Source organism: Acomys russatus, chromosome 21 (assembly GCF_903995435.1).
Source record: "Acomys russatus chromosome 21, mAcoRus1.1, whole genome shotgun sequence".
Taxonomy (NCBI): Eukaryota; Metazoa; Chordata; class Mammalia; order Rodentia; family Muridae; genus Acomys; species Acomys russatus.
This window is the reverse complement of record NC_067157.1, coordinates 8,361,983-8,379,027: the sequence shown is the minus strand read 5'-3', so window position 1 is coordinate 8,379,027 and position 17,045 is coordinate 8,361,983. Positions and strand designations below refer to the sequence as shown.

Below are 17,045 nucleotides of genomic sequence, written 5' to 3'. Positions count from 1 at the left end.
TCCTTCTTTGTAGTACGGTACTGATGCTTACTCTACTAGGATTGGCAGGAGTAGCTCCAGTGGCTCCAGTGTGGTCTCCACCGTCTTACAGAAGTCTTGGATTCACACCCTCCCTGCCCCCCCCCTCCCCCCCCCCCCCCGGCCCCCGTGGCTCACTAGGTATGAAGTAGGATTCAGAAACCACACATGGCCAGGCATGTGCCCCTCCCACTTCACTAAGCTACATCAAGGTCTACGTGTAGAAGTGGGACTCGCCAATTTGGTCACTGAGTTTTCAAACCTACCCCACTGATAAGGCCATCTTGACAAGCTTGAATAACAGTCTGCTGCCAAGGAGACCACCAGCTCTAGGCGTCTGACCAGCTAGCTGATGGAGTCCCCAGACATTTCAATACTGCCCTGCAACCTCATGACTGAACATTAAGATTCCCAAAGTAACCTTCCTTTCCACACTCCCCTTTCCAGTAGGGGTAAATAGGTATGCGAACCCGAAAAGACGAAAAATAACGTGCAACAAAAGACAGTGTGTTTTGAACTCAGGTTCAAGGGCTTGGGTGATCTTGGGCCTTAGCTGCCTCTCGGCTGTAAACTAATAGTGATGTACTAAACAATACTGCCAGGTATCACAGGTGTTGGATCGAAACGTCCATGATACCTGGCCACACAAAGTGCACGGTGGTGAAAGAGGTAGGGTACAGAATCGTGATGGCATCGTCTCGCCTCCGCCTTCTAAGAAGCAAGGCGAGGGCCACTGGCTCTTGGAGGAGCGCCCAGGTGGACATACAAACCTTTTACTTATTCTGGTTTCTAATTCGGAGGCACCTCCTTTTGAGCGGCGGCTCCAGGTCCTCGGGGCCGGCGCTGAGCATAGGCGAGGAGATGACGCACGGCGCCATGGCAGCCTTCTCTGCGGGTTTTGGCACAGGCTGGATCACGCAGCCGGTCTTGGGCAGCATCCGCAGAGCATAGGCGTGGTCCTCGTCCGCGGGGTTATTGAGGTTCGGGTCCGACTTGTCGCCCCCCGCCAGGGCTTCCTCCCCTATGAGCTTTTTGGTCGCCTCCCCATCCAGGTGGCAGTTGGAAGCGCAGTTGTTTTCTTTGACCGATTCCAGCTCGTTCACCGCGGGCTCCTCGGGCGACAGCAGCTTTTTGGGAGGTGCGGGGGGCGGCGGTTGCTCGGGCGGCGGCTCTGCGCTTTTGGCCTCGGCCGGGGCGCTGCGGGTGCCATTCACTATGACGTTGCAGGCGGCGGCAGCCTCGGGGCCCGCGGGGGCGCCTGGACCGGGGTCGCCGGCGGCGGGAGGGCTGCAGTGGCCGTCCCTGCAGCCGCCGCAGGTCCTGCGCTCCGCGGCGCCCGGCTCGCGCTCCGCCTTGACGTGAGCGTGCAGCGCGCGGTGGATCACGTTGTGCAGCCGGGCTCGGTGGCCCACGGTTAGGTCGATGACGCCGTCCTGTGGGCCGTGCAGCGCGCCCGCGAAGCCGGGCTGGCCTCCCACGCCCGCGGGGCTGCCGGCACGCCGGGTCAGGTCCACCACCTCCCCACGGCCGCGTTCCACTGGCGCTAAGCTCAGAGCCTGGCCGGAGCTTCCCGGCGGCGAGTCGGCTGACTTGGACGAGCCCTGCTTGGAGTCCCGGGGGGACAAGGATCGTCCACCGGCTTTGCCTCCTGTCGCCGACGAGTCGCCCGGGGCGCTCGGAACGAAGCTCTCGCCGTTGCTGGAGAATCCGTTGGGGGGCTTGGAATCGTTGACGTGGGGAATAGGGATAGGGATAGGGATGGGCACCGGCAGGGGCACGATCACTGGGTACGGCACGAGCAGCGTGGGGGGTGGCACCAGCGGGGCAAGCGAAGGCAGCCCGAAGTTCATCATCTGGGGTACCGGCATCGGGCCGTTTGGCATCATGCTAACCGGAGGGAAGGGAAGGCTGGGCAAGGGTGCGCCCGGGGGCGGCGGGGGCAGCAGCCCTGGGGGATTCCCAGGCATGGTAGGGGTACTTGGGGGGTGGATGTGGGGCGACAGCATGGGTCGGTGCATGGGGCTGGAAGTGGGGCCCAAGTTCCTGGGGCCGCCGGGCGGGGGTCCAATGCCCGGGAGCATGGGGTTGGACAAGGGGCTATTAGGGTTGGAGGCGTGGTGCGGGGGCCCGCGGATGAAGGGCGGGCGGATCTGCTGGATGATCTGCTGCTCCATAAAGATGGGCAGCGGCACGGGACCACGGTTAGTCATCACCATGGGAGGGCTGCGAGGCGGGACGCCCAGTGGAGGTCCGATGCTAGCGGGTGGCTGGACCGAGACGGGAGGGATGCTTGGAGTCTCGCTGATGGGGAGGGACTTGGGCACTGGCGTGGGGATTTTAGTGACAGAGCAGTTGGCAGTGTCAGATGGAGAGACGGTGGTGGACGAGGATGGGCCAGGGCCCTGGCTTTGGCCAGCTGCAGCCACGGGGGAGGGGGCCTTCCTCCGAGCATCTGTTAGCGGGATATTCCAAGAGTCTGGAGTGAGCAGCTGCACCCCGGTGCCTTCTGCTTTACTTTCCATGTGAGTGTGTAATGTGCTGCACAGCCCAGCTGGAAGATTGGCCTGTGTCTCTTTGTAGAAAATGTCCATTTTGTATTGATTGAGACATTTTGCACTGCAGAACTGAAGCCTTCTTTCCCCGTCCCCAAAATCCAGGTACTCCTTTGTATGCCTTATGTGCTTACACCAGTCACACACCTACAACACAGCAACAAAAACCACAACAGGTAAGATAAGCAGCTTTCTCAGGGAGATGGCGTTTCATGTTTCACATAAAGGCTCTTTCAGACTTTACCATAATTTCTCAAATAAGTTGAAATGTTTGCGAAATGAGGAGTTAGCTTTATAAACAGGGTCCTCAAAATCAGCAACAGCCACAATCTCTCTCTTTTTTTTCCTTTCAAAAAGCTGTATTAACAGTTTAAAAATGACTTGAAGATGGCTCTGACAAAATGGAGTATATCTGTGTTACACACTTAGCCAGTACACCTGACTTCCCAGTACACTTACCCAGTACACCTGTCCAGTACACCTGTCCAGTACACTTACCTAGTACACCTGTCCAGTACAATTACCCAGTACACCTGTCCAGTACACTTACCCAGTACACCTGTCCAGTACAATTACCCAGTACACCTGTCCAGTACAATTACCCAGTACACCTGTCCAGTTCAATTACCCAGTACATTGACCTAGGACACTTACTCAGTACACTTGCCCTCATATTTTCACTTGCCTAACAGGCTCGCTGGAAACACACATCTACATAATGTTGGAGGAAAGGAATCTCCAGAGAGTTCAATAATCATGCAACACGCCCTCTTAAAGTTTTCCCTATGTAAAAAATCTCTGTGCTGTTGACTGTATCCAATAGCGTGGTTGGAAAGGGTGCACCATGCTAACCAATAGCAGAAAGCGCTGCACACCGTTATGTCTGCCTTCCAAGGAGAATCTTGGACTTAGTCATGCAGTCTGTGTGAGGTTTAGCTCTCCCAACCTGCGATGTTGCAGCGAGCTAGAATTATTTTTTTGAGCTGTTTGCCCACTCCTTCTCAGCAGTCAGAATTTTTGGTGACATTTCTTGGCAGACAGTCTTATTTAACAACTTTTCAAACACCAGAGAACATTTTCCAAAAGTTGTTATGGCTTCCACCCCACCCCCTCCAGATCTACTCCTGGCAAAAGGAAGCTATCGCCAAATTTATTTTAAAGTTGGGCTGCAGAGCTAATTAAAGGCTCAGAGCCTTTCCCAATTGGAAATCACTGGACACCAAAGTTCAAAAAAATAGTCAGTTTCGCCTTCAGAACCCATTACTTTGGAGAAATTATTGTGATTTCATTAACACATTAATCTTGCAACACCATCAGCTCTCACAGATGGTGAAGACATGATCTACAATTCAAATATGACTCTTGTTTGCACAAATGTCTTCCCTTCATATGGCATTTTAAACAAGAATTAATATGAGTGATCTTGCCATCGCTATAAACAGATAAACAGATGTCAAATTTTTCAATAGTTCTTCTGGTGTCTCACTTTTCTTGACAGAATTTTACACACACACAATCTTCCCCACCCCCCCTTTACTTCTTCTTTCTTTTCTTTCTTTACTGTTTCCACAGTATCAAGCCACGCGGCAACAGAGACGGAATTGCAAAACTCAGCACCACCGTGAGTATATTAAGCTCTTCTCTCTGCAATGAAGCAATGGCTCCAGGATTGTTCTCCGAGACCTTGATTCCGATTGCTGTGTGTGTGCGCGTGCGTGCGTGCATGTGTGTGTGTGTGTTAACAATCATAAACTGGTGTAGTTAAAAGATGATAAATTGTAATAATGATTGGTCACATAAACAATGCACAAACAACATATGCTGGGCATTTGATTACTCATCTCATTTAACTCTCAGCTTCCCTTGCTTGTAAACAGTGGTGACATGCTAGCATGCGGTTGTGGGTGCGTAGGAGGCAGATGTGCGTCTGCACGTGTAAATCCGCTTTTCTCTTCTCAGTTTTTTTTTTTTAATTGATATTTTTGGTTGATAAACTTGACAGTGTGAGACTGAGTAAGATACATGCTTTGGCACACATCAGTTTCTGTTTGTCCTTTCAAAATATTTCTTCCAAAACTCCAAGATAAGAACACTCTAGAGTGGACTTTGATGATAAGGGTATTCCTTTGACGCGACTATCAAAACTGTTGCCACTATTAAAGTGGTGAAAACGTAGTGGTGTGAATGTCCCATCCCCCTTCTGTCAGTAACTGTGTGTCAGGGTCCTCTTGGACTCAAGGGGACATTTTTGTTATCCGTGATATTGCTTCTGATTAAAAGAACCTCACAGAATATGCCAGATCGTCACATTTCTTGTCTAGATTAAGGTTAAGTAAACTGTTAGTGAAAACATGGTGCATATGTTTAAATAAAGTTAGAGCCAGGCACAGTGGTACACACCTTTAATCCCAGCCCTGGGGTGGCAGAGGCAGGAGAATTCTTGTGAGTTCAATACCAGCCTATTATACATAGTGAGTTCCAGGACTGCTAGCGCTACTTGCTCTCAAAACAAACAAACAAACAAAACAAAACATATAATCATGTGGCACTTAAATTCCATTGTGAACTAAAGCTTCTGTTTTAATAGCATACATAGAAAAGCCTAAAATAGAAACATGTAAGTCTGAAATGAGGCGCCAAACATAGCTTCTTTCTTCATGAACTTAGAAAAAAAAATCATTGATCACTTAAACTAATTAAAATAACATAACTTTTCTGGCATATGTCCTTTGGATCTCACTCTGTAACAGTAAGAAGACAGTATTTAATGAGATCATGAATTGGTTTTTAAGCTGCCAGATTTTATTTATTTATTTATTTATTTATTGCCTCTGGAAGATTCCTGTTTCCTCAAACTATTTCCCAAGTGAGGTGAAAAAAAAAATCTAAATATAACTTCATAGGTCTCCCTTTATTCCCTTCACTTTTAATAATCATTGATAAACAATGCTTATAGACCATCCTAATTGTCAAATAAGAATTCTCCACCGCATTTCATCCTTTCCCACGTAAAAATAATTACAGACATCAAAAGCAAAATCTAATTTTCTCAAACTTTTCGATAAGAGCAAAGGTCAGTGCTTGCTGTCCCAAAGCTTTCGAAAGTACCTTTATTTCAGCATGTCCCCACTGTCTAGTTTTGGGGTGCTGTGAGCCTGACTGTAATAAGGCCTTATATCTCAGTTCAGAACAGTGACCTCAAAATATGGAAGAGCAATCTTTCTGATGAAGCAAAAGATTAGTAGAAGGGGGAAACTGTCACTTAAGAAATAATGAATCAAGTGTGTCTTACAGGGCACATCATTTAAGATGAGGTCAATGGATTTATAGTGCAAACGGCTATATCATGTGCGGCAGTAAAAACCCAGCACCATTACTCACTCCGTGTCCAACTGGAGACACTTCTGTAATTAAAGGCTTCATCCTAGGAGCCCGAGCTGATTATTTAAGCCACGGTAGTTATGTGAAAATATACACCGAATCGCTCTTTCACAAAAATAACATTTGCATATGCAAAGCACACAGTGAGTATCTCATACTAAAGGTTTTGTGGTGTTGGGGGTATTCTCCTCTTCTTTGTGGACAGATTAAAATTCTAGCATATTATTTTGATTTTTGAGATTCCCCTCCCCAACACTATGTCAACAAGTACCAAGAATCCTTCAGACACTTTAAGATAAGTCCGACTCCCAGAGCTCTGCAGCGGGATGCGTGATCCCAGCTTCGCTTCTGCTGGGGCCTGGCCTCTCTGGTTCCCTTCCTCTCCCTCACGGGTGCCAGGTTGAACCTAGGACGCTGCTGTTTTGTGGCATCCACCTGGGGACTGAACAGTCAGCAAATGCAAGCCATTGGACAGGATGGTAAAGATACTTCAGATCATGACTACAGTCCAGGCCACCAGGAAGACAAAAAGACCACAAAGGAGATAAGAACATGGGTGTTCCCTTCAACCACAGCACAGCAGCCTTCCAGAACACTGTTCGCTTTCCTGAGATGGGTCCAATTCTACACATGAGAAGGAACATATCCAGGCTACCAGGGCAGTGCTCATAAGCTCAGTGGTCTGGTGGCTGCACTTGTTTCCCGTGGAATAAATGTGTGGTCATCTTTAGCACTCCACTCCTCAAAAGACACTGCCTTAGTGGAGCCAGCCCTTGCTTTTAATGTCAGCATCCTGAAGAACACAGCTTTGGGCTCCCATGACTCCCTCAGGGTTATGGAAAGAAAGTGCGCTACTCATGCCTGCTTTGTCACATAAACATCTGAGGTCAGAGCCACGGTATCTATGCCACTGGGTTACTCACATGGTATAGTATATACAGTCTTCTAGGCTTAAGAGAAGATTTGGGTGACTGGAGGTAGGGTAGGGTTTCTAATTAACACATTAATCAGCTGTCAGCTGTGGGAGTAAAGTTCATCCTTTAATGGAACCCACCACTGCTTTTGGAGTGGGAGCCTGGCATCAGACAATATTTAATTAAATTCTTTTTGCTGAAATCTGTCTTCTCGGAGTAAAGCTGGTTTGCAGCAATGGAACGGTAAAAAGCATATTAGCTTCTTCTTGAATGTCACCAACAACGTAAAAAGCAACAACCCCGCCCCCCCCCCCCCCACAGCCTTTCTGTGCTCTCGACTTTCCACTGACACGTCATAACAGCTCTGTACTTTTAGCTCAGCAAGTCAGACTGTGTTTTGTCACAGGAAGGTGGATTTCCGGGCCTTAGCAGGTTACGTGTGATCAAAGTCCAGGCCAGCTTACAGAGCCATGAGCTCACTCATGAGTGAAGTTCAGGAGGGTGGAAACACACCGTGTGGGCATTCACGATTTTAAAGGCTTTGGATTTCTGTCCTACCTGTAGGCCATCACACCATAGCATGAGTTGAGGGTCTTAGAATGAACCCCCACTGAGCACCAGTTCTCTTCTCTTCTGTGGGCTTGACACTGCCTCCAGGAGGTCCCTAATTCCATGTACCTGGGACACTAAGGATGCTACAAAGAAATCACATAAAATGTGGGTGACAAGAATATAGGAAGGAATTGGCACCCACTTCACTTCTCAGTCTCTCTAAAGTGGAACTGACAACAGTAAAACTACGTGCGCATTGTGGTGTATTTTTGTGATTCCTAGTCTACCAGTGTAAAAACGGGAGTCGTTTTCCTACGAGCTGTTGTGATTTTGAAAGAAGCTGAGACATAATCCTGTCTCTCACAGACACCTGCCCTCACACCCTGTTGCCCAGGAGCTTCTGTCCTAGGGGGTGACAGAGAGGGGCCCTTTGCAGTGACGAGGAAGGCAGCTGAGAGGCCTGTGTGCCAGCTGCTCACCATCCCGAGGAGCCGCTGTTCAGCGCCACCTGAACCCTCTGCTCTATAGCCAGCCTGTAATTCGTGAGAAGCTTGACGAAACAGCATGACTGCCTGGAAATGAGGGCTAGAACCATTAAGATGAGTAATTCCTCCTAGGCTCAACTGCTGTTTGAAGAGTGGAGGCCATAAACTGGGCTGCTCATGTTTTATTAAAAAGCAGAGCTGGTGATTGGACTCATTACACGGCAGAAGGATCTTCCAAGGGAAGGACCAGAGCCACAGTATAGAGAGAGTATACTGCATACAGTACAGCCTTGAAGCCAGACTGACCCCACCCTGCTGTGCCACAAGGTGGAAGAGGCCACCACAGTGGAGGGGGGTGGCCAAGCTACCAGGCCAGGTTTCGTCACAAAACTGGAATTAGGAGTGAAGGAAGGAAAAGAGATGTGTTGGCCACAGAGAAGCAAGGCCTCAGAGAAAGGCCGCAGAAGGCGGAGAGACATTTTCAGAAGAGCAGCTCAGGAAGAAGTTCATTGTCAGACCCAGAAAGGTCCTGTAGGTTGACTCTGGCTGGATGGTAGTTTTGCCTGCTCCCTTCCCTAACTTTCCCATCTCACACAGGGAAGGGACTGGATCAGGCCTTTAGAAAGCCACTGAAAACATGTAAGTGTTCCTACAGGGCAGTTTTCTACTAAGATTTTTCTATACTAAACAATCAATGCTCTTTAGTCCCTCTTGACGGCCAATATGAAGATGCGAGCTCCACAGAGCAGAGCAGAAATGTCCCTGGTTTTCAGGATTTTGGTGAGCACTGACCAGTGGCTCGTGACTGGCCTAAGCCTTGGATTCTACAGCAAATGCAGAAGATGGATCCCTGACCTCTACTCCGGGGTCAAAGGGCCATCCTGACAGCCACACACGGCATGCAGAAGAAGGCAGCATCCCATGAGTCTTAGAGCTCAGGTGTTCTGCTCGCCGTCAGTAGAACGTAGGGCGACATGGAAAGACCTGAAGAAACGTGCTCTGCCTGGTACCCTATGTCTGCCTCTCTGTGCCCCCAGTAATACAGTCATGAGAGGACCCAGAAGAGACCTCAGAGCTGTGACAGTCTGGCCTGACAGGAAGCCGAGGGACCACCTCATCTTCTTTAGCCTCCAGCCTCAGTGCACCAGGGACTTGAAATGCTCATTTGTAAAATGAGGCCATCAGTAGCAACAGTGCTGTCAGGGGATGACTACACAAGGGGGGGGGGCGGGAAGAGACCGGCGAGTGATCACAAACGGAAAACACTGCACTGAAGCAGGGGGCCACATCCAATCCATGCCCCGTTGTCATACTGCGGCTCTGCCATGTTCTCTGCAGCTACCACCTGCCCTGAAATATTTTTGCGTATCCCATAATCCACTTGACACATTCACTAGTGAACCTTGACTGACAGCCCATTGTGCCTTGGGCACTGTGGAGGGGAGAAGGAAGCTCCTCATCAACTGGATCTTCCCCCGCCACCCCTGCCACCCCCGCACACAGTGACGTCTCCGGTGGGAATGGGCAGGGCAGGTTTTTAGTTTTACTGGGTCATCTTTGCTGCAAACTGAACCTTAAGAGAATGCTTATGTTTATCCAAAGAGAGGAACCAAGGCACGCTCAAGACAGGCCCTGGGCTGTGCACTTGGGCACCAGAGTTAGTACCTGCTTTCAGAAGCTCAGTTTCTGACTGTTCATCACCAGCGGGTAGATCCACTTTCTCCCCCTGCAGCGTCTGCCCACCCAGGCTCACGTTTGCCCCCAGAGGTCAATGCTGAACTAATAGCTCTTAACTAAAAACTCTTCCTTGGTTTTACCCTCTCAACAGCAAACTCGAGTCTGCTTTCTGATCCACCCCTCTAAGGTCAACTGTGTTCAAACTCGTTAGCAGCTACGGCCAGAGGTTTGTTTGCATGGATGCTTCTCATGTTCCAAGTAGATATTTGGGTTTCTTTTCAAATGTTACCCTTGGACCCGATTCTTTCTCTCTCCCTGTCTTCTACATGTCTGTTTGCATAGTTGACAGGTCATTATTGGTAATGATAGAAGTTCTCTCCCTAGGTCATCCCTGTACACTGAGAAGGTCCATCAGTCTGAGGTATTGAGTAGGAAGCTCAGCAGGCCCTGGATTGTCGCTCAGTGCATCCACGAGGCCCTGCACTTTATCATCAGCACCGGAAGTAAGAGAAAGGAGGGATGGAGGGAGGGACGGAAGGAGAGAGTGAGTAAGGGGAGAGAGGGAAGAGGGAGGGAGGAAAAGAAGAAAGAACTGGCCTCTATGGAGGACGGCATATTGGCTGGTTTCGTGTGTCAGCTTGGCACATGTTACAATCATCACAAAGGAAGGAGCCTCAGTTGAGAAAATGCCTTCATGAGGTCCAGCTGTGAGGTATTTTCTCCATTAGTGATCACTGGGGGAGGGCCCAGACCACTGGAGGCTGGTGGTCCTGGGTTCTGTGGGAAAGCAGGCCGAGCAAGCCATTGGGAACAAGCCAGTGAGCAGCACCCGTCCGTGTCCTTTGCATCCGTTCCTGCCTCCAGGTTCCTGCCCTGTTTGAGTTCCTGTCTTGACTTCCTTTAGTGATAAACTTCCTACGCAGAAGTATAAACTGAATAAGCTCTTTCCTCCCCAACTTGCTTTTTGGCCATGGTGTTTTGTCAAAGCAATAGAAACCCCAACTAAGTCAGGCCATATCCCACTTCATTCCTTCCTGAATGCAGACTCTGTTAGAAAAATGGCGGAAGTCATATCTCAAAATAAGTGGGTTTTATCTTCACAACAGAGCTGAAGAGCTGTTGTTATCAGGAAGGTCTGAAGCAATTTGCCCCTCTAGCGACGGTCCATGAATCTGCCACCTGGCCTCTGCCTTAGCAATGAAAGCACTTCCTAAACGCATGGGACAGGGCCACAGACGTGCAGGAGGCCCGGGGCGAGGGCATGCTTTCATAATCCTGCATTGTACACGAATGATTCCACACAAGAATACATGTGCTTTATGGCAGCCGTAGCTCAATGTTGCTTCTAATGTTTGCCTTTAATAATGACAACTTATCGAATATTTCTAATCTATTGACCTTGAGGCTTTCAGTTAGGGTTATTGTCTTTAATTCTAACAATAAACTTGAAAAGAAGTTACCCCCGCGCCTCTCCCCATTTTAACTAGAAAAGGAAAAGTCAAAGGCACAAAAAGATGCGTGTTTTCCTTAAGCTCAGCCCTGAAGAGTGGAGCCAGGACTCCGCATCTGGGACTCCCCACACCTCCTCCTCCTGCCAGCCTGCTGGCTTCACCCCGAACTTCTGGTCAGCTAACCTCATCTTTCAAGTGCACACTGCCATTTGTTCAATGACATATTGGAAGGGTTCTGAAGGTGAGCGATGGGCCCGCTGCTCCAAAGCCAGCAACCAGAAATGCTTCCCTGGTGTTGAAAAAATGTGATCAGCCTTTGTCCATTTCTGGCTTTTTGAGGCCCCTCTCACATTCATCATGGTAAAGCAGAGATTATGCAGCGGGAACTATAGACAGATCTCCTCACACGGCTGGAAGGTCCACACTGCTAAATCCAGCGCGCTCTCAGCCTGTGTCTCTCCCCACAAAAGAGTCCATGGCCTTCTTCATGGTGCTAGTCCCATCCCTTCAGCAGAGAGAACATTCTCTTTATGAAGACAATGGAAGCCAAGTGAAAGCTGCACAGCCTGCCTCCTCGCCCGCTTTGGTTTAATTATTGCACAACTTACTCTAAACATGGATCTAGCCACCCCTCCTCCTTCTCCTTTCCAGGGGCATGGTCTTACTAAACTCCTGTAACTAACTTGAGCATTTAACCTCGGCACGCAGCTCCTTCTGTAGTTCAGACTTCCTAATACTCATTTTTAAAACTTAGCTCCTTTTTTCTTTTTTTTACCATTCCACTGCTGCTAGAAAAACAAACAAACAAACAAAAACCCCACCACTAACAATAACAAAAATTTCCATTAAACCTATGGCTATAGAACCAAATTCACCTTTCTTGGGAATTTAAAAAGAAAAAAAAAAAAATATTGCTTTCCCAAGCTCTACAGAAAATGCCTAATCTGCCCAGCAACCAGTGCATCCCTTTGCTACAGTATCCTCACGATGGCGGACATTTGCCTTTCTCTCTGCGATACAGGAAGTCCCACCCTCCATCTGGAAGAACAGTGGGCCAGGATGGGGCTCCCTTGCTGCTGCTCTGCCTTCTCAGAGCCATGCGCAAGGCATGGGAAGAATTCTGAAGTGTGTTTCAGAGAGAGAGAGAGAGCAATATTCTCAGCAGGGTAGAACCGCCTATATCACTCCTTTGGTCGTAGTTTTCTAATATCTTTTTCAGATTTTGTACTCAATGCCCACAACTACTTTCCCATCAAGCTACTCACTTAATGTTTCCTTTTATTTTCCTAACCCTGTCTATGTCTTCACTTAGTGGTACAGCCTGGCAGGCAAGGACGTAGTTTTCTGATTTTTACCCACCATGTCGCGGGTGTGCCGCCACGGGCAAGCCATGTCTCTAAGAATACTTGTCTTAGTGTTCGCCTAGGCACCGGGCCTCCTCTCAGCCTCCGTGGGGTCTCTGCAGTTTCCTTTCCATGCTCATAAGCCGAGTAACTCGATCCTTCTCACTTTGGGCTGATACAGACATTGGAAGCCACTTATTTGTTCTTGTTTGTGGCTCTGTGTAGTCAAAAACTGGCCTTCACTGGGCTTTACCCATCTCCCATTTTCCCCAGCTCTCACCTGCTGCCTTTATCACATCCAGTTCTTCAGGCCTATTGGGATAGCTTGTGTGTCTCTTTTTCCAATCTTATCATGGTATTTTCTTTCTTTCTTTTTTAAAAGATTTACTTCTATTTTATGTGTGTGAGCGTTTGCCTGCATGTATGTGTACTGCATGCAGTGTCCATGGAAGTTAGAAGGGGGCATGAGATCCCCTGGAACAAATAGCTTCGAGTTGCCATGTGGGTGCCGCCGGGAACTAGATCTGTGTCTTCTGCAAGAGCAGCAGGGCCCTTAACTGCTGAGCCATCTCTGCAGGCCCTCAGCTGGTGTTTCCTTGATGAAAAACCTTTACCCTTTGGGTGTTAGCTCTCCTGTTTTCACCCACTACTTGGGATATCCCACGGTGCACTTGGGACGTGGCATGGTTTGACCACCTGTGGCCTGGCCAGCTTTGGGTGCTTCTTCTGTGTCCATGAGCCCCACTGCTATGTTCAAGGTCTGCTGTGAGGCTCAAAACAAACAGTGTAATTCAAAGCACTTTAAGTGTGTGTGTGTGTGTGTGTGTGTGTGTGTGTGTGTGTGTGTGTGTGTGTATGTGTGTAAAATGTCCCATATAAGAGAGGGTTTTTATTTTATTATAAACCTAAGTCCCCTTACATTCTATTTCTATTTACTCACTATTTCTCTATTGAATCCATTCCATAAAAACAAAGAGAAAACTCCAGCGGTATAGATTTTCCCGTAATGTGTACTTCAAAGCAAAAAAATATGCCATAAAACACAACCAAGAAAACAAAATCAGCAGAACGCCAGACCCTCAGTTCTCTGCTGTTCCCAGTGGCTGTGCAGAGTTTGACAGCGACATAATTGCAGTAATGAGGAGGGATTCAGGCCAGGCTGTGGTCTTAGTTCACCACGGATGTTTTAGCCTTAGGCTCAGCTTCAGGCCAGCACCAGCCACCCAGGCCACATCCACCAACAGAATCCCTTATGCTTAGTCACACACAAAGGTGACATTTATGTTGTCTGGTACACTCTGCTGAGAATTCCGAACACTCAGTGTGCTGTGCTTACACACCTGGGAAGAAGGAATAATTTGAGCTACCCACTGTCTTGTCTTTTTGCTAATTAACATCCCTCTGATAGCAACTGCCTAGTCAGCGAGGAGGGCTGAGTAGGACTGCTGTGGATTTTCTCAGCTCCGCACGTTGGTTCCTTTGTCTCTGGAAAGCGGCTTTCCTCTGCTCGGGGACCGTGGGTTTGCTTCCACCTTTGTTCTGTGAATATAGCCATCCTGCGGCGCAGCCGCTAGCTTGAAAACACCCACAAGTGCTGGAGCCTCCACTGGGCATCCATACATGACTCCACTCTCAATAGCAAATCCTAGGTTAGCCCAACCTAATCTGCTCATCCGGACGTGAAGCAAGCCAACCCAGGACACAGAAACCTAGCACTTGCATCCATTTAGGTACAACTGTCGTGCACATGGCCCCTTCTTCTAAATACTTCACATAGCTCATAGACACTATCGCAATCGGCTCACCGGAAGTCTGTAAAGAGACAAGCAGCCAGATAGCGTCTCTTGTTTTAGAGATAAGCAGACAAGGGCAGGCAATAGAGATGTACTGTCAGCATGTGTGCGAAAGGCCTTTTACAACTCCTGTAAGAGTAGGCCCATCATCTGTTGGCCTCTTCTCAGGGGGGAATGTCCTAAAGTAGACCGGACTCTCAGCTCATCTTCCAACAGAGGACCGAGGGTGACAGAGACGCGTAATCTAAGCAGCATTCACAACCGGAAAGATACACAGCAAACTTTGGCGGAATAGTCTGAAACAGTGGGGAGGAACCTTTCACTCAGTGCCTGTTATCCAGCAGAGTGAAAGACCTCGGCAGAGCCTTTGCAAGCCTTTGGAACCAGGCAGCGGGTACAAAGGCAGGGAAGAGGGAGACGGAAGCAAACTGCACGCGAACTACCTACGCGTCCGCACAGAGCGCACTGCAGTCTGGTCCCCTGGCTTCCCTGGCAGACTGGATGTAAGATGTTAGCACGGGCCCCTGCTTCAGAGAGACAGAGTAATTCAATGAACCAATTAGGTTTTCCTTTGGGGGAAGTTTTGAAGTGACCGTAACACCAACAGACTAAGAAGTGTGGGGATGGCAGTCACTGTTGCTGTCACAGATGCCATTGAGAGCAAGGCAGGAAGTACAGAACAGAGGAGGTCATGACAGTGGGCAGAGGGCTGCTGAAGAGGCCAGAGCTGAGCCTCATGTTGAATTGAGAAGCAATGATGCTCACTCCCTAGAGATGCGAAGAGCTCCCGCTTGCTGGGTTGCTAGCATCATGGTGCCATCTTTGAAGCCAGGATTACAGCCCAGGCTCTGTGAGGGTGAGCGGCAATAGCTAGTCCCTACCTCAGCAATGTCTGGAACTTCTTACTAGAAAAATCTCTCTAACTTTAGCAAGATCCAGAGTCCAATCCAACTTGGCTTTCTGATTTAACCCTTACATCCTGCCGTCTTCCTGCCCACTCACACCTCAGCTCCATTTCCGGAACCGCAAGCACTTGGTGAGAATCACCGCCTGCACTCAAACTCACCACAACAAAGTACTGTGTGGCCACACAAGCTGGAAAATGCCGCACCGTCCACACCCCTCTTTGGAGATTCTCGGTCCTGTGCTTAAGCCCCTAGAAGCTCTGAAGAATGGAAACATGTTGGATTTCATTCACCCTGAGTAGCCCCAACTTCAAATTTAGAATGATGTTATTTTGTTTTTCCTAGTAGGACCGTGCAGGAAGAAAGAAAAAAAAAAACTTGGGAAAACTCCACTTTAATAATCTGAGTGCCTGTAAGATGGGGCCAGCAAACCCAGGCCTCACCATTTTGTGCTAAAGCTTCGCTTTGCACTTCTGGGCCGAGTGCACACCTATCAGCTGTAACTGAAGGGCAAGGGAAGGTGAGGGTGATTCCCATGCTTGGCTCCTCTACAAGTCAGCAGGCTCTGTCCTGCCAGGAATCAAGGTTACTCATGGCCTGGTGGTGGTACTTTTCTCAGCCCTTGGGCCCCGCCCCTTCTGTGATTGGCTTCCTGTGCTTAACAGAGGCCCCAGGCCCTATTACATTTCACCCTGTGGTCTCAGCTTCTGCAGTCAATGACAAATTCAGTATCTGTCTTCTCAGATCTAGCTGCCCTACACATCCCACACCCTCAACAGGATGTTGAGAATACTGTTACCTACAGTGTGACCTTCTGAGCCCTGGGACGCCACCCCAGAGTGTTTTAGGTGGCACCACTGCATTTTGCGCATGACAGATGCATTCTCACACTGCTGAGGCACACTGGCAACCTCAGAAGCATTTTCCTATTTCTACACAAAGAATCTGCCTTGGTGAATAAAAACAAACTTTTTTTTTTTTTTTAGACTTGCTGGCACACTGATTTTGAAATAAATCTGACCCATCTACTTGGTTTATTCTATTTTGACTCTTTGAAAATTTTATCTCTTGCTTTGGCCATCCTCTGGCCCAGGCCTGTGCCCAAATTTACCCCTACCAGGAGGCCAGAAGAACTGTCCTGAAGAGAGGACACATGACCAGGTACCTCAGGACAAAGTGAAATTCTTTCTGCATAGGGCGCTGGACTCAAACCCAGAGCTTTGTGTATGTTAAGCAAGTGTTCCACTGCTGAGTGCTATGCCCAGTCTGGAATGAACCAGCTAGATACAACCTAACACTAATATCCCGTAACACATCTCTCATGGCCTGATGCACCCACAGGTGCATGGATTCCCCCAGGGCCCTGTGATTTCTAGACGGTAACCAGATTCCCAAGCCTTACCAGTTGGAATGACGTCAGTTCTCTTCTACGCCCTCTTAACACTGAATAGCTATTTGCTGGTCAGGTTTACAATGTGACAACAATTCTCTAATGAAAAAGCATACAACTTCTTAAGCAGGCCATACCTGTGCCACCGGACATTATTGGGACTCCAGGAGAGAGAGGTAAGGGAGAATGGGGAAAGAGAAAGACCCATGATGGTCCAGGAACCCAACAAGAAGACCATCAAGGCTGGCGGATCTGGACCCGGGGGAGTCAGCTCAAACTACTGTACCAACCAAGGACCATGCATGCAGTAAACCTAGAATCCCTATTCAGATCTAGCCAATGGACGGCGCATTCTCCACAGTTGTGTGGAGAGTCGGGACTGACTCTGACATGAACTCTGGTGCCCCCTATTTGACCACTTCCCCTAAGTGAGGAGGCCTGATGGCACTCAAAGAAAGAATAAACAGGCTACCAAGATGAGACTTGATAGCCTATGACCATATAGTGGGGGAGGAGGTCCCCTTCTGTCACAGACCTAGGGGAGGGGAATAGGGTGAAAGAGGGAGGGAGGGAGGAATGGGAAG

General features: G+C 48.8%; 1 protein-coding gene across 1 annotated transcript in view; it reads right to left on the bottom strand.

The window, feature by feature from the left end:
• Window positions 1-354: 354 nt before the first annotated feature.
• The window catches only part of Sobp (sine oculis binding protein homolog), a 154,274-nt gene continuing 137,583 nt past the window's right edge, over window positions 355-17,045 (bottom strand). Inside the window, exon 6 of the mRNA XM_051164159.1 lies at window positions 355-2,717. Within this exon, the coding sequence (XP_051020116.1) occupies window positions 792-2,717 (1,926 nt within the window). The 3' untranslated portion in view covers window positions 355-791. The remainder of the gene's footprint in view (window positions 2,718-17,045) is intronic.